The sequence below is a fragment of the Sciurus carolinensis genome, chromosome 11, assembly GCF_902686445.1.
Source record: "Sciurus carolinensis chromosome 11, mSciCar1.2, whole genome shotgun sequence".
NCBI classification, from domain to species: domain Eukaryota; kingdom Metazoa; phylum Chordata; class Mammalia; order Rodentia; family Sciuridae; genus Sciurus; species Sciurus carolinensis.
The window spans coordinates 27,898,515-27,920,471 of record NC_062223.1 but is presented as its reverse complement, the minus strand read 5'-3'; the positions used below and the strand labels follow the sequence as shown (position 1 = coordinate 27,920,471).

Here is a 21,957-nt window from a genome sequence, read left to right as displayed (position 1 = left end):
ATGACTGCTTTGTTCTAATTTCACAAAGGATGTCATTGGAATTTTGATAGGAATTACACTGAATCTGTATAATGTTTCTGGTGATATGGCCATTTTGACAATAATAATCCTGCTTATCCAAGTGCATGTGAGATCTTTCCATCTTCTAAGGTTTTCCTCAATTTCTTTCTTTAGTGTTCTGTAGTTTTCATTGTAGAGGTCTTTCACCTCTGTGTTGATTCATTCCCACGCTTTTTTTTCTTGATTTTTGAGGCCTTTAGGAATGGCATAGTTTTCCTAATTTCTCTGTCAGTTGGTTCTTCATGATGTATAGGACTGCAATTGATTTATGGGTTTACTTTTATACCTTGCTACTTTGCTGAATTTGTTTATGAGTTCTAGCAGTTTTCTGGTGGAGTTTTGGGGTCTTCTAAATATAGGATCCTGTCATTGATGAATTACAAATATTTTTAGTTCTTCTTTTCCTATTCATATCCATTTAATTTCTTTCTTTTGCCTAATTGCTCTAGTTAGAGTTTCAAGGAATACATTGAATTGAAGTGGTGAAAGAGGGCATCCCTATCTTATTCCAGATTTTAGAGATAATGCTCTCAGTTTTTCTCCATTTAGAATAATGTTGTCCTTGGGTTTAACTTATATAGCTTTTATAGTGTTGAGATATGTTCCTACTACCCCTAATATTTCTAGTGTTTTGAACATGAAGGGGGTGCTGTATTTTGACAAGTGCTTTTTCTGCATTTATGGAGATAATTATGTGATTCTTGTCTTTAAAGTTATTGATGCCATGAATTACATTTATTGATTTTGTAGGTTGAACCATCCTTGCATCCCTGAAATAAATTCAACTTGGTCATGGTGCACTATCTTTTTAATATGTTTTTATATGCAGTTTGCCAGTATTTTATTAAGAATTTTTGCATCAATGTTCATGGCTATTGGTCTGAAATTTTCATTTCTTTTGTGTCTTTGATTTTGATATCAGGGTGATACTAATTTCATAGAATGAGTTTGGAAGGGCTCCCTCCTTTTCTATTTCATGGAATTATTTGAGGAGTATTGGCATAGTTCGTCTTTGAAGGACTGGGCTAAGAATCCATCTGGTCCTGGGCTTTTCTCGATTGGTAGGCTTTTGATGGCTTCTTCAATTTTGTTGCTTGAAATTGTCCTGTTTAAATTTTCTATGTACTCCTGATTAAATTTGGGTAGCTTATTTGTCTCTAGAAATTTGTCAATATCTTTAAGATTTTCTATTTTATTGGAGTATAAATTTTCAAAATAGTTTCTGATTATTATCTGTATTTTACTGGTGTTTGTGGTGATATTTCCTTTTTCATCACAGATTTTAGTAATTTGAGTTTTCACTCTCTCTTAGCCTGGCTAAGGGTTTATCAATTTTGTTTACTTTACCAAAAACCAACTTTTGTTGATTTTTTGTTTGTTTCAATTTAATTGATTTGGGCTCTGATTTTAATTATCTTTTGTCTTCTACCACTTTTGGTATTGATTTATTAATTTGGTAGGTCTTTGAGGTGTAATGTTAGGTTACTTATTTGGTGACTGTCAATTCATTTAATGAATGAACTCAATGCAATTAACTTTCCTCTTAGAACTGTCTTCATAGTATCCCAGATATTTTGATATGTTGTGCTACTATTCTCATCTACCTCCAATTGTTTTTAATTCATTTCATTTCTGATTTCTTCTGCTATCCACTGGCCATTCATTACTTTTTTGTGTGTGTGGGTACTGGGGATTGAACCCAGGGGCACTCAACCACTGAGCCAACATCTCCAGCCCTTTTTATGTTTTTTTTAGAGACAGGGTCTTGCTAAATTGCTCAGGTCTTCATTCACAGTCTCACTCAGGGCCTGCTGGGGCTGACTTTGAACTCATGATCCTCCTGCCTCAGTGCCTCCCAAGCTGCTGGAATTACAGGTGTGTGACACCATGACCAGGTAGCTATACATTGGCCATCCAACAGTGTATTATTTAGTTTCCAGGTATTAAAGTATCTTCTATTTTTTATTATGATTTCTAATTTTATTCCATTGTGATCTGATGGAATGCAAGGTATTATGTCTATTTTTTTTTGTATTTGCTTATAGTTGCTTTGTGGCATAAGTTATGGTCTATTTTAGAAAAAGGATTCATATGTTGCTGAGAAGAAAGTGTTCAGTCATTAATGGAGAAAATAGTCTGTAAATGTCTGTTAAGTCTAAATTATTAATTGTATGTTTTAGTGCTATAACTTATTTATTTAGTTTTGTTTAGAGGTTTTATCCAGTGATGAGAGAGGTGTGTTAAATTTATCCAGTATTATTGTGGTGTGATCTATTTGATTCCTGAAGTTGGGAAGGGTTTGTTTGATGTATGTAGATTCTCTACTGTGTTCCCTACTTTTCTGTGTCTGACTTCATTTTTTTTTCCTGTGATTTATACCATTATTTTATGGGTTTTCTAACCAGATGTTAGATATATGTTGATTTCTTTCTTTTTCTGTTCTGTACAGATCTTTGGTTTACCTGAAGTTAGATTAAATGCTATTTTTTTTTGTTGTTGTTGTTTTTTGGTGGTGGCATTGAGAACAATTTAGTTTAGAAAAATGCCTATCCAGTTATTGAAAACCTTTTATGAACTGTGCATTAAAGTTTTAAAAATATCCTTGAAAGATAAGTTTCTTTTGTGATTTGACCCTACTTTCCTTTTATTGAATTTATGTATGTCCATTCCTTTAGTTTGTATTTTTAAAATACCAAAAAGCTTTTAAACTTATCTAGTCAAATATTTTTGTTTGCTTAGTGTACTTATTTCTGCAGTGAACCTTTTTTTCTGAATATAGTTGGTGGTTTTTCATCTTTTGAGTATTTAATTTATGTTCTCTCAAACTTGCAACAAGTATTTCCAGAATAAGAATAATGCTATGTATTTTAAAATTTTTATTATTTTTTATCAAGAATCATATTTGTCATATTATTAAAAGTATTTCTCTAATCAAGTATATCAGGTATAGGGGAAGGTATGTTTTTAAATTTATGATTCAACTTTGAAATTTATGATAATGATGTTCTTTAATAACTCTACACCACCTGCTATTTTTGTATTTTATATATAGGAAACTTTAGAAGCACTGAGACCAGGATCTGAACCCCACATCTTGTGACTAAGCATCAGTATTAGTTAAAAAAAAAATATTCTCTCTGACTCTAAATAACACACTCTGTCCAACAAATTATGGTGGCTCTATTTCCTCAGCTTAAAAGTGTCAGCTCTCTTCATAAATTGGATTTTGATTTGCAAAAATGACTTAAAATCTAAACATGACTAAAGATCACCAGAGAGTGAATTCTGAATTTTCAAATAAATTTGGAGAATGCTAGAGTGTATCATACTCTCTGTTTTATTCCATTCAGGATGTGCTTCTTCCAGGGTATTTGATTTTAGCCTTCACTATATGTATTCTTACAGTCCTTGAATGTAACATGAACCAACAAATTTAATGACCTGCGTATATTTTACTGAGCTTTGAGCATTCACTAACTTCATTTGATTCTGAAATGTGACTATATCATCTTCAATTTCAAATTGAACTCACCTGATATTTTATAGTCACCCTGAAAACAAGTTAAAAATGACAAGGTTGACAAACTGCCCTGCAGCCCCATCAGTACTGGTGACTACAGAAGACACTGAGGTGTAGACACCCATTGATTCATGCCTCTGCTCTTCCTGTGGTTCTCTTTCTATACTTGTTTTTCAATGGGGAAAAAATACTGTGCAGTTCTTAGGAGACTATCCATACATGAACAATTACAGGAAAGATTCCTCAATGAGCAACCTCATAAAAGCATGCTTGGTATGAGGATTAGGTATATTTGTGTGTGTATGTGTGTGTGTGTGTGTGTGTGTGTGTGTGTGTGTGTACCTGTGTGTATGAGAGAGAGAAGAGGCCTATGAGCTGATTATATGACTAATAGTATTCTCCAATCTTTTTTTTTTCCCAACAAGGAGGCCAAACATTAGAGTTTGTTTTATTGCATGATGTTTGCATAAGAAAAAGTATTATTGAAAATTGTAAGGCATCATGCTATCATTTATAAGCTAATTATTAACTGTACACTCAAGAGGCAGACATATAATCTAAAATTTAAAAACTAGTTCCAAAAAAGTACATAAAAATTTAACATGATGAGCTTTTAAATATGGTTTATAGTTGTAGATTCACATTGTTAAAAAGTGCTTCAAATGTACTGCTGCAAAGTTGCTCTTTATAAATGGTGCTGGGGGTAATGTCAGATTATAAACTTTAAAAAACTATTTGTATGGAATTAGAAAGCAAACATTGGGATATTCAAACTTACTTGAATCAGTTTTCAATTCTCACTCAAATTAAGTTGATTTAATGTTAATAATTAAAAAACATCTATTTTAAATCCAACAAAAGTCTATTGAATTCAAGTTATGCATGTTGAATCATCAAATCTTTGAGTAGGCCTGAATGTGGAGACCTGGAGCTGAGGTGGGTTGATGTTGATGTTAATCAATGTACTGCGCCATCCAGCAGAAGCCTTCTCCATAACCTGTCTTTTGAGCACACTGCACATGAAAACTTCTAAAGGTCGGGCATTCAGTTCTTTCAGAGACACACTGCGCTTTCCTGTTGTCTGACCATATAAACCAAACATTTCTCGTAATCTTTCTTCACTGATGGCTTCAGGTCTGTCAGTTTTATTCCCAAGAATCATTAGTAGAGGCACATTAGCAATGGTTTCATCTGTCATTAATGAATCAGGTTCTTCTTTTGATTCGAATAGTCTTTCATGGTCTGCACAATCCACAAACAATACAATGCCACTGGTAGCAGGAAGGTAGTTTTTCCATACTCTTCAGGCTTGAACATGTTCACCCAGATCAAAAGTTGTAAAAGTCATACCAGCAATAGTCAGTTCTTCCAAAGTGGGATGTAATGTTGGGACCTGTTGTCCAAGTCTGTCATCTTTTAGCATGTGTCGCAATGTTGTTTTTCCAACATTAACTAATCCAAGAAACACCGATTTTCCGGTTTTCTTATATAATCCTTAAAATTGTAGTACACTGCTGAACCCACTGTAAATCCAATCAAATATGAAGGACATATCCATATCTCACAGGACCAGGTAAGGAAACCGAGGCCCACGAAGAGGCTGTCATCTTGAGTTACCTGAAGTAACAGTGCCTGGCAGCCTTGGGTCCTGCCCAGAGGGACATCATGGCGGCCCCAAGGAGCATGGATGGGACCCATGGTCCCTCAAGTCACCCAATTCCGGGCGAAAAACAGGCACCTCTTCTTCTCAGGATCACCAGCAGGAGCCCAAGGTGGGCCTAAGCCTTAAAGTGTGCCTTCCTTGGGGTCCACAGCTGCTGCCCACGTGTCCGCGCAAGCTGCAACTCACCTGAGATGGGGTGAATGCAATTCCCTCCTCCGAGCGGCCTTACACTTTCTGAGGCGGAATTGCAAAGAGCTATCAGTATTCTCCAATCTTCAGTCTTGAGTTTTTCTGCTAGGGAAGTACATCAGTGTTACAGAAAAATTCCTGATCCAAGTTATTTGTTCGTTCAAAACTTGCCACAATTTAAATTCTTGTACCTTTTCATGGATAAATCAATCACACTCATGCCAAGCTGCATTCATGGAGCAAGTGAACTGCGTGACAGAATTCTTCCTGCTCGGCCTGACCCAGAACCCACATGTGCAGAAACTCCTATTTGCTGTATTTCTGATCATCTACTTCCTCACCCTGTTAAGCAACCTACTCATTGTTATGATGATCACCACCAGCCCAGCCCTGGACACCCCCATGTATTTTTTCCTGTCCTTCTTGTCCTTTATAGATGGCTGCTGCTCTTCTACCATGACCCCTAAAATGATATTTGACTTACTTGCTGAGAAGAAAACTATCTCCTTTAGTGGGTGCATGACTCAGCTCTTTGCAGAACATTTCTTTGGGGAAGTGGAGATCATCCTGCTCACAGTGATGGCCTATGATCGCTATGTGGCCATCTGCAAGCTCCTGTGCTACATGATCACAATGAACAGGCATGTGTGTGGCCTCCTGGTGTCCCTGGCCTGGGCTGGAGGTATTTTACATGGTCTGATTCAAACTATTTTCATGGTCTGGTTACCCTTCTGTGGGCCAAATGTCATTGATCATTTCATCTGTGACCTTTTTCCCCTCCTGAAACTCTCCTGCAGGGATGCTCACATCTATGGGCTCCTTGTGGCTGCCAACAGTGGGCTGATGTGTGCCACTTGCCGCTGACTAGCAGGACAAATGACAGGTACTCTTCAGAAGTTCATGAAGCAGCTTCCGCTTTATTCGGATAACACCCTCAATATATAAGCAGTCTCATGCATAAGCAATTGTAATCAGATATCTCCATCCAATCCTATTAAAGGTCAAGCAATCACAAGCTCAAGCATACATGTAAGATATATCTGTCCACCCGCTAGGCGGCTGAACTAATTATCATACAGCCAATGGTAAACGCTTCCTGATTTTCTCAAGGCGCATTCAGCACACCCTTTGGCTCTCTGCCAGTTGCCATCTTGGATGCATGTGGCGTAACCCTGGGCCCCCCGGTCTCGCCCGCCACAGATGTACGTGATCATATTTGCTATTCTAATCACATCCTACCTCCTCATCCTGTGCTCCCTAAAGACTTGCAGTCCTGAAGAGCGGTGGAAGGCTCTCTCCACCTGTGCCTCCCACATTGCTGTAGTGGTCCTCTTCTTTGTGCCCTGTATATTTATGTATTTTCAGCACAAAGTGGTGGCTGTGTTTTATACTATGGTGACACCCATGCTAAACCCTTTAATCTACACCCTCAGAAACACAGAGGTGAAGAACGCCATGAGGAAGTTCTGGGGCTGAAGACTCATCTTGGGCAATGATTCGAATGAAGAGAGAATATAAAACAAAATCTACTCACATTTTAACTTAAAAGATGAGTATTTGATTAAATGATGACTAAGGTGTTGCCTATTAGGAAAACCCTGAAATTTACAAATTAGTTACCACAAGAAAGTACATTGCTAGCTAGCATAAAAATGTTGCCACATAGTTTATTCCATCAGTTTATGTAATCAATATGACAATTTGGGGCAAAGTTTGGGGACACATTCCAATACATTCCAATAGACTGAGTAACTGCAATATTTTAGCAAATGGACTTCACATTAAAATTTTGTTGAAAAATATAATTTTAATTCCAACTACTAAAATCAAGGTAAATGTATTACTGCAAAGGACAGAGAACAACACAAAACAATTTTTTTTAGAAATGAGAATCATTGAGGCAGGGTTTACCCAGAAATTATTACTATTGTGCTACAGACCTCCAGGGGGCTCCATTTATCTTAAAATATTGCTGTTTCCAGAATAAATTGTTGTCTGCTGAAAGTCATAGAGTGGTATACAATTCTTCCAGGTATAGTCATAGATAAATCTTGGACATCATTTCTCAAATAGAAGATCCTTCCTGAGGAACTTTCCTACACACCAATAAAAACTATTATGGGTTGTATTTGTGCCTTGGCTAATAAGGACAAAGACAGCTGACACAATAGAAAATGAGTTATCTGAATAATCAAGGAAGACACTCAATACATTCAAAATTGAGTAGAAAATTACAGACAAAAACTATGGGAGTAATTTAGATATACATAAAATACAATTTTAAGAAAAGGGGCCCAGATTTAGAAAGAAAGAAGAAAACAATTCAGGTCAAGTCCAGGACACAAGTCTTACAAATCTTCTTAACACCACTTCCACCATTATAAAGACTAAATCCAAAGGACTCCTTCACCAAACCCATGTCTTTTGTTAAATACATATTAATTACATGCAGGTGATTTTCAGCAGGTTAGTAAACCATTCACTCCAAATGGAACATAAGGTTGTCTTACTTTTTCTTGCTTTCCAGCCCATGTTTTTAAAGTAGGACCATGTTCACAGAAGTGACTGATCTGTGTCATAGAATGACTTAGCAGCCAATTTTTATTCCCTCAGACTTCTTCTTCCCTCCTATAGAAAAGCTGAAAGACACCCTAGGATGGAAGGGCCATACAGGAAAACAACCTGGATCACTGAGTAACCGCAGGAAAGAAGCTGGACTGGAGAAACACCAAAAGCTAGTGGATAAACAGGAAATAAAATTGTATATGTTAAACCACTAAGATGTGGTTTTGCCACCGTAGCAAATCTCAGTTTGTCCTGACTAAAGCACAAACTAACTTTGTGCTTTTGAAGAGGTATCGGTGTTAATGAGAAAGGAGTTTAACATAACTATTGCAAGTATCTTGATTCTCTCAAATAGTGTAGGATGTGTTCATAGCAATCCTTATAAAACCAAGCCCATGTAGGGACTTTTTTTGATTCAGTGTAACTAAATGACATATTTAAAACAATTTATATACCTTCATCTTATTCCTGTTACTTATAAGACAATACTGAAGGAAATTATATAACTTTATACTACATGAGTGCCAAGAAAAATTATGACCTCCAATGTGAGCTAGGACTGCAAAGCCTCCAGAGCATATCCTCTTGACAGATCTTTTCCTACATATTCTCCCTCAGGCTGTACTCCAATTTCCCACCAATTCCCTATGATCTATATACCCCACATTTTCCTTGAATCTCAGAAGATTATGCTTGCAATACCTGCATCACCCTCTCCCCCAACACCTAGCAACACAGAATGGTTAGAGATCTGCTTTTCCTGGGGAGGCAGAGGAAAGTGAGCACTGAACTTTGCAATGGACAAAACACCAAGTCTGCCTCAATCAAACCAGCACTGACTGCACAGCTAGCCTGGTCTCCAAGCCCACAACACCAGCAGGCTGAACCCAGCAGCTTCAGATCTTCAGCTGAAGATCTTTTCCCATTTCCAGACCATCCCACATAGATTCAGCCTCAGGCCTGCTCACAGCAGCTATGGACCCTATTTGTGAAAATGGTGCAGCTGCTCGGGAAAACAGAAAGAAACTCTTTAAATTGCTTAAAAATCAAAGTACCATACGATGCACAACCCCATTTCTGAGTATTTATACTGAAGAATTGAAGTCAGATTGCAACTTTCTAAAAGTCTGAAATTATTTCAACATGAAAGACCAGCAAGACATGGTGGTGCACAATTGTAATCCCAGCCATTCAGGACACTGAGGCAGAAGATCACAGATTCACGGCCAGCCTCAGCAACTTAGTGAGACCCTGTCTCAAAATAAAAAATAAAAAAGGCCTGAGACTGTAGCTCATTTACAAAGCATCCCACAATTCACTCTTCAGTAGCCCAAAAAGGTAGAGAGCAAAACATCCCCCAAAATTCTATAAAATAAAATAATTGACATAAGAAAATATAAGAAAATACCTGCACTTATTGTGTTATTGTGGCATGATTAAAGAGGTGGAAATTTTCAAATTTATAGGTGAATGGATAAATAAATTGTGAAGTATACATACAATGGAATGCTACTCAATCTTATAAAAGAAAGAAACCCTGTCATATGCAAATACACAGATGAACCTTTAGTATTCCAGGCTAGGTGAAAAAAAAAAAAAAAAAAAAAGAGGGTATCAAAAACCCCATTATTCCACTTCTATAAAGTATCTCAAATATTCAAACTCATAGAAATAGAGAGTAGAGTGGTAGTTTCCATAAGCTAACTGAAAGGAATAGTTCAGAGAGTTTATTCAACAGATACCAAGTTTTAATTATGCAAATTGTTCAATATCTATAAAACTGATAGTATATTAAAATTTTACTATGTATTGTTCTTGGACTTTTGTTACACTTATGTTTTCCGTCATATGATGTGTGTCTATGTTGCTTGGTTATGGAAATTTACTGTGCATTCAGTCACTAATATGTACCTTTATCCCCTTTAACATTAAAGTAAAAATTGATTAACAAAGTGTTAAGGGAGAGGAGTACTATGAGTGAGGCTGGGGACACTCTAAGGCAGCAAAGTGATGACTACTGAGAACAGAGAAGATAGCCCTTCTTTCCTTTTCTGTGCTGGACTTCAGGAGTGTCTCAGTTTGGCTTAAAGGTTAATAGCAAAGAAAGGTGTTTCCAGGTGAGGTGGCAGTCATTCTTCATCACCTCAGAAGATGTGGGAGATGAGATAGTGGTGTGGTCTCCTTCCCAGGTGCTCTGTGTATCTCTATCCACAGTTTTTACATGACTGTGCTGTTCTCAAAGCTTCTGTTGGAAGCATGGCGCCCAAGTCTACCTATCAGTATTCTCTCTCTCCAGTAAGCAGTGTGTGTCCTGTATGAGATTTCCTTTTAAGAAGTTGATGTCCTCATGATTTTAAATCACGCAATCTTTGGTAGCTGGGAATCCTGCCATCTAAATCCCTTCAGTCCGTCACTAATAAGCATGCACAATCGCCAGCATACTCAGACAGAGTCTTGATCACTGGCAGTTTCATCCTTCAGAGCAACCGTATATTTGACACTAGTCATGTTTCATAGAAAAATTCACTCTCTGGTCTTTGATCTATGGCTAAAACCAACCCATATCCTAGGCCATGGTCAACAAGATCACAATTTGAAAAGGAGTTTTCCAAATAGTATTACTTAAGTTTTATCCTAAACTGTAGTCTGGACATATGTTGAGTCCCACCTTAAGTGCCTTTCTAAAACTAGCCACTAATGATGCTTGTGGACACCAAGGGAGTAAGCAAAGGACTTTTACTGTTGCCTTGGAAAATATTTCAGCACAGCCAATTACAGATCCTCTGGGTACTTGAAGGGTCAAATCATTCCAAAACCCTGGAGTCTCAGAAAGTCAATTTAAACATTTCTCTAGAGTCTATGAGGGGAGTATATAGTGTCTGAGCAAATGACAGCAGCAGAGCCATCACTGATAAGATGGAGACTTGTTTGTGAGATCCCACTCCTGAGCTGAGTGGGTTTTCAGGGTAATAGAGTTGAATGGAGAACTTAGAATCCCCTCTCCACACTGTTCTTAGGCTCATAGGAAGCCAAAGATTGCCCAGATTGATTGAGAAAACAATGTCCAACCACAGGATTCATTGTATGTTTTGTTGATGAATATAATGACTTTTCCTGATTTGAATAATTAGGTTGAATTCCTTTTGTCTTTAATTTGGATTGACCATACTTCAAAATACCTGAAAATATTTTTTTTCTGAAAAATTATTCATTTATGCTTTCATAGGAAACCAAGGATGTGGGCAGGCAGGAATTAAGTACTAGAGGTATCAGTTTCCTAACTGAAATGGTTTATTTTTCTGAGTAAATCCAGAGTGACAAAGAACCAAATAAACTAAAATGTCCACATTTGAGAATTGTCTAGAATGACAATAATTACAGTCTCAGCTCATGGACTCCATGGAAAGCTATGTTGCAAACTCTCAGAGGGGAAGAAAACATTGGCAGAGAATTCCACCATCACCAGACCCAGGTCAGTGTAAAAGAAACTCTTTTCTCCAAAACTTTAAGCACAGTAATTTGATAGAGCAAATTTATTTTCTCTGAAGTTGTTTTTGTAAGTACACATTTGATTGGAAGTTTGGTGTTTTGTTATGAAAATGACTTTGGACATGAATTTCCAGTGAAGATATCAGTGGAAAACATGATCTGTAATTTTGCCAAGTCGGATGCTGTTAAGAATGACTGGAGTCACCTTTAAGACATTGTGATTAATATTTATCTCTATAAATACCCTAAATCTGTAGAGTTCTGTTTGTAAAGGCTTAAAATTTTCCCCTATACAGGACTTTCATGTTGCCACTTTGAATTAAGTCCATTAAAAAAAAATTAGTAACAGCTGTATTTATCATCTGCAAGAGCCCAGAATAGAAAGGAAACAATTCAGGGGTAGAGAATTTCTGAAACCAAAGATATTTGTTCACACTTTTATGGATGCTGAGGGGTCTTGTGACTGACTGATTGACTTCTGTGTCCAGAAGTTTTTTTTTTTTTTTTTTTTAATTATTGATGTTTTGGGCAGGGATTAGGAAAAGAAGTAAAAAAGACTGAGAGAAAATCAAATACATCATGCTCTTTTGTAACAACATGGACTTAATCTTGAAAGCCCACACCTAAATCATTCAAAAAGAGGAATTTTTAAAATTTTTATATATATTCAATATTTAAGCCAGTTAGCCATGAAAATAACAAGTTCATCTTAACTGACTGAATTTATGCCAACTATGATAATTTCATCCTCTTTATCTGAGCCTAATGTTTATGTCTTGTCAATAGAAAATTCAGGATAAATTCATGTCTCTTTTAATTCCAGTTGTAAAATGTGACTGGGGAAATACATTTAATCCAGAGTATAACACTGTATCTTGAAATTCCAATGCAAGGAAAATTTATTTGTGAAATACTGTGAATTTTCAGGGGAACATTGTACTGTTTACATCCACATCCAAAGATGTGGAAAGAAGCAGCATGGAAGGGTGACGTAGAGACATCCACAACATCTGGGGCTTTGGAACGAATGGTTCTCAATGAGCTGCACTAGATAATTCCTTGGCACTCAGGAAAAAAAAAATCTATCTGCAGCTGTATTCTATGTAAATGTGCATTCATATGATGGAGAGGACCACAGGTCAGAAAACAGCTGGTTCGGATTCAGAGAGACGTGGCACTGTTTCATACGATATAGTTTACTTTAATAAAATATAGTGTTCATATGTCCATAGATGTCCATGAAGACAAAGAATTACAACTTCAAAATAATTGTTATTGATGATATTTGTTCTCGTCCCAGGAATGAAGGAAAGCCATCCTTCGAGATTTTTTAGAGAAAGAAAGGATGTTCAGAAGTCAAACATAAGTCAACATTCAAAACAACAACTTGATTTCTTGTGGCACCTGTAAGATATCATCACTATTTTATTACAATAGTGTTCTTTACAACTCCCTGCAAAAGAGCTGAGGTAAATAAGGCCTGACTCCATCCATTTCAGAGACCAGGAGACAATGGAGTACTTTAACATGGAATTTGAAATATCATCACTCAGAAATATTGTGGTTTTTTTCAGATGAACCATGTGCCCAAAATACAAACTAAATTGACAGGAAAGATGAGCAATGTAACAGAATTCATCCTTCTGGGTCTCACCCAAAATCCAGATCTGCAGAAACTCTTGTTTACTGTGTTTTTAGTGACCTATGTGATCACACTGGTAGGTAATACGCTCATATCTGTCACCATCTTCATCAGCCCAGCCCTGGGCTCTCCCATGTACTTCTTTCTCTCCTGTTTGTCCATTATAGATGGTTTCTACTCTTCCTCCATAGCACCCAAAATGATCTTTGACTTGATCTCTGAAAGGAACGCCATATCCTTCAGTGGCTGCATGACTCAGCTCTTTGCTGAACATTTCTTTGCTGCAGCTGAGATCATCTTGCTACTGGCCATGGCCTGTGACCGCTACGTGGCCATCTGTAAGCCCTTGCACTACATGACCATCATGAGGCGGCAGGTGTGTGTTTTCCTGGTGGGGGCGGCTGGGGTCTTGGGGTTCATTCATGGGGGCATACAGATTTTGTTTATGGCCCAGTTACCATTCTGTGGCCCCAATGTCATCGACCACTTTATGTGTGATTTAATTCCTCTCCTGGAGCTGGCCTGCATGGACACCCACACTTTGGGGCCCCTGATTGCTGCCAACAGTGGGTCACTGTGTTTGATCATCTTCTCCATGCTGGTGGCTTCCTATGTGGTCATCCTGTGCTCCCTGAGGACTCACAGCTCTGAAGGACGCCGCAAAGCCCTGTCTACCTGTGCCTCTCACGTCACGGTCGTTGTCCTGTTCTTTGTCCCTTGCTCATACCTGTACCTCAGACCCGTGGTCTCCCTCCCCAGTGACAAAGCTGTGACAGTGTTTTGTACCCTAGTGTCACCTATGTTAAACCCTTTGATCTACACCTTCAGAAATGAGGAAGTGAAAAAGGTTATGAAGAAGCTCTGGGGTCAAATGCTGAAAGCAGATCACAAATAAATCCTGTGGTCAGTGTGTTCAGGCAAGAATATTGAGTGATGGTCTATAAAGCTCTGTTGTCCTTGACTGATTAAAATTGGGACTGTCAATTATCCTGTATGCATCATAATTTTAATTGGCTTATAATTGTAGGTATTCATGGGGTACAGTGTGATAATTCAATACATGTAGAGCATATACAATAATCAAATCAGGGTACTTAGAATGTACACCTCTGTAAACATTGTTATTTTTTTTTTCTCTTGGGACTATTTAAATTTTTTTCTTCTAGTTATTTATAAAATGTGTAATAAATTGTGAGCTACATTCACCCTCCTGGACTGTAGAACATTAGAACTTATTCTTCCTACGTAGCTTGGTACTCCTTATCCAACCTTCCTCTATTACCTTCTCCACATCTTCCTCGCCTTTAGTAACCACTATTCTACTCTCAACTTCTACAAGATCAGATGTTTTAGTTTCCTTGAGAGTGAGCATATACAGTATTTGTCTGTCTTTTTTCCTTTGAATTGTGTTTTCAGTTTCATCCATGTTGCTACCATTGCAGGAATTCATTTTTTTTATGACTGAATAGTTTCATTTTGTATACATTATAATTCTATATAAACATAATTTAATTTGATATACATAAATATAACTTAAGTTTTATTTATCTTTATACCAATGCACTCATAAAATACAGTTTTTAATACCTTTGCTATGGAAGGATATATATAGGCAAAACTACCATCAGTTCAGAGCCTCATTATGGTGTGACATGCACCAAGAGCAATATTCTTGATGACTTTCATGCTCTTCACTCAAGTCAGGATTAATTTTTATTTTAAAAGAGGAATAGAAACAGAAATGAAAAGTCTGTAGAACAGTAGGAAATGTCTTCAAAAGTACATTCATCAAAATATGTTTTTTGATCTTCCGGAATCTGAAAGGTTACAGTAGTAGAAACCTTTTCACTTAACACAATTCTAAAAAGAGCATGTCTCCCCACAAAAAAAAAAAAAAAGAAAAAAAAAAAGGAAAAAAGAAAAACCAACTTATTTTGACAATTGCATCTCTACTATTCCTTCTAGTATACAATTGTCTACAAAAGGATGTGGGAGCAGAATTGCCTGGAGCAAGGAAATAAAATTGATAAATCTTGGAGAGTTAAAACTGAAAGTATCTGAACTCTAAAGTTGGGCTTTAGACATGAACAAAGGATAAGAAAGAAAGAAAACAGTTGTTACAGGAAATTATAAGTGTTGTAAGGACAAGTTGTGTCATGGCACTGAATGATAATGTTCTCAAATCAGAAGCACAAGATTGTAATGAAATCCTAAGAGCTTCGGAAACTGTCGGACACTTTTAATTGATGAAGTAGGAGCTTCAGAGGAAGCAGGCTTCCTCTCATCCTGCCTCCAGCCTTAATCACCATTGTGTCTGTAAGCCAGCTGCCGCACCTCTCTCCCTCATTCTGCACCAGTGAAAGAGAATAACCATAATGTTATGTCTTTCCTTAAATAGTGAGAATCATATTATTTAAACTGAAACTGTGTCTCAGTTGAGAAACACTAAAAACTTCTCAGACACTGAATGAGCTTCAGGGATGTCACGAGGGGCCAAGGGATGCTGGGGGCCACAGTTCCTGACAGGAGTCAAAGGACAGTGCTAGTGTCCTTCACTAGCTGTGGTTCAAGGAGGACTAGACCCCTGTCCCGACCTCACTTCACCTCAACACCTGTCTGAATGTGAGCCAGGTATGAGTAGGGACAGCACAGCAGTGGGCTGTCACACTAGCAATGGTGCTTAATGGGGTTGAGTTCAGGTCTCTGGAAAGGAAGGAGGAGTCCATCCCCAACTTCCCATTGTGGGATTACAACACCCATGAATATCTCCATAGTTACAAAGTAGGGCACAGGTGGGAGTGGCTGTGAGATGTTTGGGTCAGTCCTGACCTAAGATCTCATTTATGATTTGATGGTAATAAACAAATTTCTCTTCAAAGCATTTTATTTTATTGAATTAAAAATTAAATCATATATATTTATTGTGTATAGCATGATGTTTTCAAAATATGTATACATTGTGCAATGGCTAAATTGAGCTAATTAACATACGCATTACCTCACATCACTATCCTTTTTGTGCTAAGAACACTTAAAAGCTAATTAATCTAAATGAACTTATATTTTATTTAGTTAAAATTTGGTGTAGGCAGAATTCCCCTCTCAGTCAGCTAGTGATTTGCCATGAATGTTTTGATTCTCATGTAACAAGAAATGCCTTTGAAATTAATTACTTTCTCTGCCTGCACCAGTTGTGTATAAAGCAACTTGTAGCTTGAAGAGTGGTACTTTCCCCTGATTATAAAAGCAAAAGCAAAACCACTAAATATATTTGACATAGGTATGAATTCATCCTAATGTTGTCCAAAAAGATAGAAACGCCACTGGATGGACATGAGTTCAGAGAGGTGGAAAAAAAAAAAAAAAAACAACTATAAGTTCCTTGCCAGTGGCCATAAAACGAGGAGTTGTAGAAGAAAAATCTCAAAGGTAGTTTTCCTCTTGTTTTTACCAGTACATTTTCCATAGCTCGTAAGATCTGGAGGTTTACATTAGTTCTAGTCTTTATTCTGTTTCCCTTTTTCCATGTCAGGGAAAGGAACTAACATTGATCAGGCTCCAATCACTTGCCAGCCACTATTCATTTTGTATAGTATCCTTTATTATAGTATAAACTGGGGAATAAAGTACCCATAAACAGACAAGGAAACTAAGTCTCTGAGAAGTATATCTACTAGTACGCTTTGTAAGTTGAGCAAAAAATAATTATTCATTCCAAGAATATTGTTTCCACCTCTCTGGCTAGCAGGGGATTAGCCAAGTCTGTAGATGAAGTCAATGTTATAACAAAGAAGCAATAATTCAGGAGCAAAGTGGCCCTGCAGGCATTGTGTTTGAACAGGCTGTTGGGAGCAATGGAAAGACTGGCTTGGAATAGGAAGGTTGAAATCAGAGTGAGTGCAGAGTCAGTAAGTATGTAGGGACATAAGGAATTCATGGGATGAGGAGCTGGATATTATCAAATTTCTTTGTCTTGAAGGGGATAAAATCATCATTTTCTTACCACTAATAAACTATCATTCTAAAGTGTAGTGTACCTATTTTCATGTTTATTTTTCATTGTTGTTATACATCCATGTCTGAATATGTTGTGTTTTTAAAAATACTATATGAAAATAAAAGTAAGGTTGGAGACAAAGATGGTAAAGGAGGTGTGCCATTTCCCGCTGTTCCTTGGCTCAGGATTCAAGCAGCAGAAATACTGCTTCCCAGAGGGGTGGGTGACAGAGGAGTGCACCAAAATTCAATATCAGAATCATAGAGACACAGAAATTTAAGCACTTTGAACACAGAACGGGAAAGGATGCCTCAAGAATCTAGCCTTTAATGCCACTCCTCTAATTCATTGCAGAGGAGAGGGGCCACCCAGATAGAAAGAGAGTCAGACTCTTCTGAGAACTTTTGGCACGGGGAACCCATAGGCACAGGGGCAGTCTGAAACTGAGTGACCCAGAGGCATTGCGGCCAGCTGGCACGTGAGGGGTGCTCCATGCTTCTCAGCTAGAGAGCTGAGAGCTGATGTGGGATGCCATCTTGAAGGGAACATGCAGTGGCTTTTTGCTGTGGGAGCCTGGAAATCCTTATCTAGCGTTGGTCAACTATTCCTGCCCTGAGATCTAGAGTCCACCTCTCAGTGCTCCACTGAGGTTGGCACAGAAGGCATCGTGCACAGGTTGGGCTCAGGCCAGAAGTAGAGACTGAAGTGAAGTTTACCTTCATTTTTGGTTTGGTGTCTTGTGGGATTAGCCACAGAGAACCTTGAAACTGGCAAGCAGGCACATTTGCTCTTGGAATTGGATCCTGGTAAGCTCACATTTGTGGGCAGTGGTCTGTGAGAGACCAGTGGAGAGTTAATCACATTGCCCTGAAGGCAGAGTCCTTGGGATGCCCAATAGAGATTGGCATCTGCCCAGCAAGAAGGGTGGCTGCAACTATTCACTCTAGAGCAGATATCTCATGACAAATCCACAAGACCGGTCAGAAGTAAACCCCAGGTATCTGAACTTCAGAGTTAGAACTCTGCTTCAGTCCTGCCCTGGGAGTGCAACTTCTAGTTTGCACAGATGAACTGTAATTGTCACTACATCCCATTCTGTACTAACTTAAATTGGTGACAAGGGGAGCTGAGAGCTATTACAACTAGCTTCATTTCCAGGCTCCTCCAACTGGTAACTGAGTGAGCAACTCAAGGAAGACAGGTTTAAAAACCTCCAGTCCTTGCTCTCCCAAAGGAGCACACTGCTCAAGAATAAAGGATGGAGTTGTAGAATATCATGCTAAGTGAAATAAGCCAACCCCAAAAAACCAAAGGACAAATGCTCTCTCTGATATGTGATGCTAATTCACAATAAGGGGGAAGGTGCTAGGGAAGAATAGAGTTACTTTAGATTAGGTAGAGGGGAGTGAAGGGAGGGTGAGGGGATACGGGAATAGGAAGGATAGTAGAATGAAACAGACCTTATTACCTTATGTACATATATGACTGCATGACCGATGTGATTCTGTAACATGTACAATCAGGAAAATGAGAAATTGTATTCCATTTATATATGATATATCAAAGTGCATAGATGCATTCTACTGTCATATATAACTAATTGGAACACATTAAAAAATTTAAAAAAAGAATAAATGGAGAGAAGGACAGATCTTTCTGTCAACAGTTGGGACCACCTCAGTGGAGACAATCCCTTCCTTTTTCATTTAGATTATTTTTCTTCTTTTTCATCAGTTGTGAGTGTGAGTGTGAGTGTGTGTGTGTGTGTGTATCTGTATGTTCCAGTTCTGGTGATTGACTCATGGATACACACATATTCTTTTTTTCATTTTTGTCACTTTCTCCCTTTCTTTTTCTTTTCTCAACCATTAGTGAGTTTGCCTTGCTCAAATTTTCAAGGGGTAGGGTTTTACAGTGTTTTGTTTGGTGTGACTTTTTTTCCTTGTTTGTTTTGGCTCTTGTGTTTCTATGACTCCTTCTTTCCTCTCTTCCACTTTGGCAGCCAAGTTCACCTGGTGTCCCTCTCACTAGTTGTTTTTCCTTTTAGCTATTTTTCACTCCTCTGTCTTTATGGCCATCACTGGTTACCGCTCTTGTCTTTACTGTTCACCTTTTGAATATTTAAAACTTTTGTCTTCCATCCTTTTTTATTTTGCTCTTAATGAACTGTAATCCTACTGTCTTTAAGAACAACTTAGTTTATATCATTACTGCTCTGGCCTTTCATGCTGCGGTGGTTCTTGGTACTGGGGAGGGCATAACCCCTGCTTATGTATTTAATGCCAGATCTAGTTCTCGGCTGTTTATGGTAGTTGCTGTTGTTAAATGCTGACCCCACCATTCTTCTTTTTGTAGTAAGTAATGGTATATATGTGTGAGAAATAGGAGGTCTGGTGTTGCATTTTCAGAATACAGCCTTAATTAGATCCTATTGTAGCCATTTTATTTATAGCCCTTCACTTTGCCCACTCCAATTTTAAAATTAGCCAATCGCATAGATTGTAACCCAAGCTCCTCCAATCAGAGTGAAGGGTAGCTCTGCATTAGGGATATAAGCAGGCTTACTGACCCCCTTAAGTGCACTTGCTGGTCAGGTTCTGGTAGCCAGCCCTTCTGGCAGGAGCAAAGGTTTGCCTTGCCCATCCACTTTCAAGCACATGTTTGATTTTTTGTGGGACCTTGGTATTTTAACACAAGCCATAGGAGGCACTGCACATTTATTCCCATGCTGAATATTTATCGGTACTATTGCTGCTCTTGATTCTCTCCCCTTTTTCTAATGGGGTCTTGGGTGTAACTTGTGCCCTATGAGTTTGCAGGGTGGAGACTCTGCAGCTGAACTAACCCACACAAAGTGACAGCATACCTTTGTTCCCACACAAATTAACCCTGCTCAAACTTCCACCATACTTTAATACATATAATAGGGTAGAAAAACCCAAACCAATGACCTGGCTCTAAGCAGGAATGACTACAGGAGGACATCAGGTCCTACTCTTGGACATGTACTCTTACAGAAAAATCAGAGAAATATTCCAAAACAATGACCCAGAAAAGTCTAAAGTGTTGCAGTGACTCTACAGGAGTGAATCAAATCAGCAGCTCTGCAGAGGCAAACTGAGAGGCCCTGGCAGTTGAAACTAATCCTCAGATGAAACTGGGCCCACATGTTGAAGCTAAGAGACATTATATATATATACAACAGAATGGTTTGTCTAATTGTTCTGGCTAGAGTTTCAAGGATGATATTGAATAGGAGTGGTGAGAGAGGGCATCCCTGCCTTGTTCCAGTTTTTAGGGGGAATGCTTTCAGTTTTTCACCATTTAGAATGATATTAGCCATGGGCTTAGCATAGATGACCTTTACAATGTTAAGGAATGTTCCCACTATCCCTATTTTTTCTAGTGTTTTGAGCATGAAGGGGTGCTGTATTTTATCAAATGCTTTTTCTGCATCTATTGAAATAATCATGTGATGCTTGACTTTAAGTCTATTGATATGGTGAATTACATTTATTGATTTCCCGATGTTGAACCAACCTTGCATCCCTGGGATGAAACCCACTTGATCATGGTGCACTATCCTTTTAATATATATTTGTATGTGATTTGCTAAAATTTTGTTGAGAATTTTTGTGTCGATATTCATTAAGGATATTGGTCTGAAATTTTCTTTCCTCGATGTGTCTGTCTGGTTTAGGTATCAGGGTGATATTGGCTTCATAGAAAGAGTTTGGGAGGGTTCTCTCCTCTTCTATTTCAAGGAATACTTTGAGAAGTATTGGAATGAGCTCTTCTTTAAAGGTTTTGTAGAACTCGGCTGAGAACCCATGTGGTCCCGGACTTTTCTTTGTTGGTAGGCTTTTGATGACTTCATCTATTTCACTACTTGAAATTGGTCTATTTAAATTGTGTATGTCCTCCACGTTCAGTTTAGGCAATTCATATATCTCTAGAAACCTGTTGATGTCTTTGAAATTTTCTATTTTGTTGATGTATAGATTTTCAAAATAGCTTCTAATTAATGTTTTGTATTTCAGTCGTGTCTGTTGTGATATTTCCTTGTTCATTCCGAATTTTAGTGATTTGGGTTTTCTCTCATCTTCTCTTTGTTAGTGTGGCTAAAGGTTTATCAATTTTGTTTATTTTTTCGAAGAACCAACTATTTATTTTGTCAATTTTTTGTATTGTTTATTTTGTTTCAATTTCATTGATTTCAGCTGTGAGTTTAACTATTTCCTATCTTCTACTATTTTTGGTATTGGTCTGTTCTTCTTTTTCTAGGGCTTTGAGCTGTAGTGTTAGGTTGTTTATTTGATTAATTTTACTTCTTTTATTAAAAGCGCTCCATGAAATAAATTTTTATCTAAGTACTGCTTTCAGAGTGTCCCAGAGATTTTGATATGATGTTTCTTTGTGTTCATTTACCTCTAAGAATTTTTTTAATTTCCTTCCTAATATCTTCTGTTATCCATTCATCATATAATAGCATATTGTTTAATCTCCAGGTGTTGGAGTAGTTTCTGTTTTTACTCTTTCATTTATTTCTAATTTCAATTCGTTATGATCTGATAGAATATAAGGTAGTGTCTCTATCTTCTTGTATTTGCTAACATTAACTTTGTGGCATAATATATGGTCTATTTTAGAGAAGGATCCATGTGCTGCTGAGAAGAAAGTGAATTTGTTCTTGGTTGGATGGTATATTCTATAAATGTCTGTTAAGTCTAAATTATTGATTGTGTTATTGAGATCTATGGTTTCTTTGTTCAATTTTTGTTTGGAAGATCTGTCCAGTTGTGAGAGAGATGTGTTAAAATCACCTAGTATTA

At 37.7% G+C, this 21,957-nt stretch overlaps 2 protein-coding genes and 1 pseudogene across 2 annotated transcripts; 2 read left to right on the top strand and 1 right to left on the bottom strand.

Annotated features, from left to right (window-relative positions):
- Positions 1–4,533: 4,533 nt before the first annotated feature.
- Positions 4,534–5,132, bottom strand: LOC124960696 (GTP-binding protein SAR1b-like; annotated as a pseudogene).
- Positions 5,133–5,666: 534 nt separating this feature from the next.
- Positions 5,667–6,908, top strand: LOC124959338 (olfactory receptor 4C5-like). Its single transcript, XM_047517858.1, has 2 exons — positions 5,667–6,281; positions 6,633–6,908. Exons 1-2 carry the CDS (start codon positions 5,667–5,669, stop codon positions 6,906–6,908), a joined length of 891 nt encoding a protein of 296 aa, XP_047373814.1.
- A 6,188-nt stretch (positions 6,909–13,096) lies between these two features.
- On the top strand, positions 13,097–14,023 carry LOC124960539 (olfactory receptor 4C45-like). Its single transcript, XM_047519359.1, has one exon. It carries the CDS (start codon positions 13,103–13,105, stop codon positions 14,021–14,023), a length of 921 nt encoding a protein of 306 aa, XP_047375315.1. The 5' UTR covers positions 13,097–13,102.
- Positions 14,024–21,957: the final 7,934 nt, after the last annotated feature.

Excerpts from the sequence above, each read along its gene's own strand:
- LOC124960539 (XM_047519359.1), top strand. The coding sequence starts at position 13,103 with ATGAGCAATGTAACAGAATTCATCCTTCTGGGTCTCACCCAAAATCCA.
- LOC124959338 (XM_047517858.1), top strand. The coding sequence starts at position 5,667 with ATGGAGCAAGTGAACTGCGTGACAGAATTCTTCCTGCTCGGCCTGACC. Across the intron at positions 6,282-6,632 it reads CCAACAGTGGGCTGATGTGT|ATGTACGTGATCATATTTGC; the intron begins GCCACTTGCCGC and ends CGCCCGCCACAG.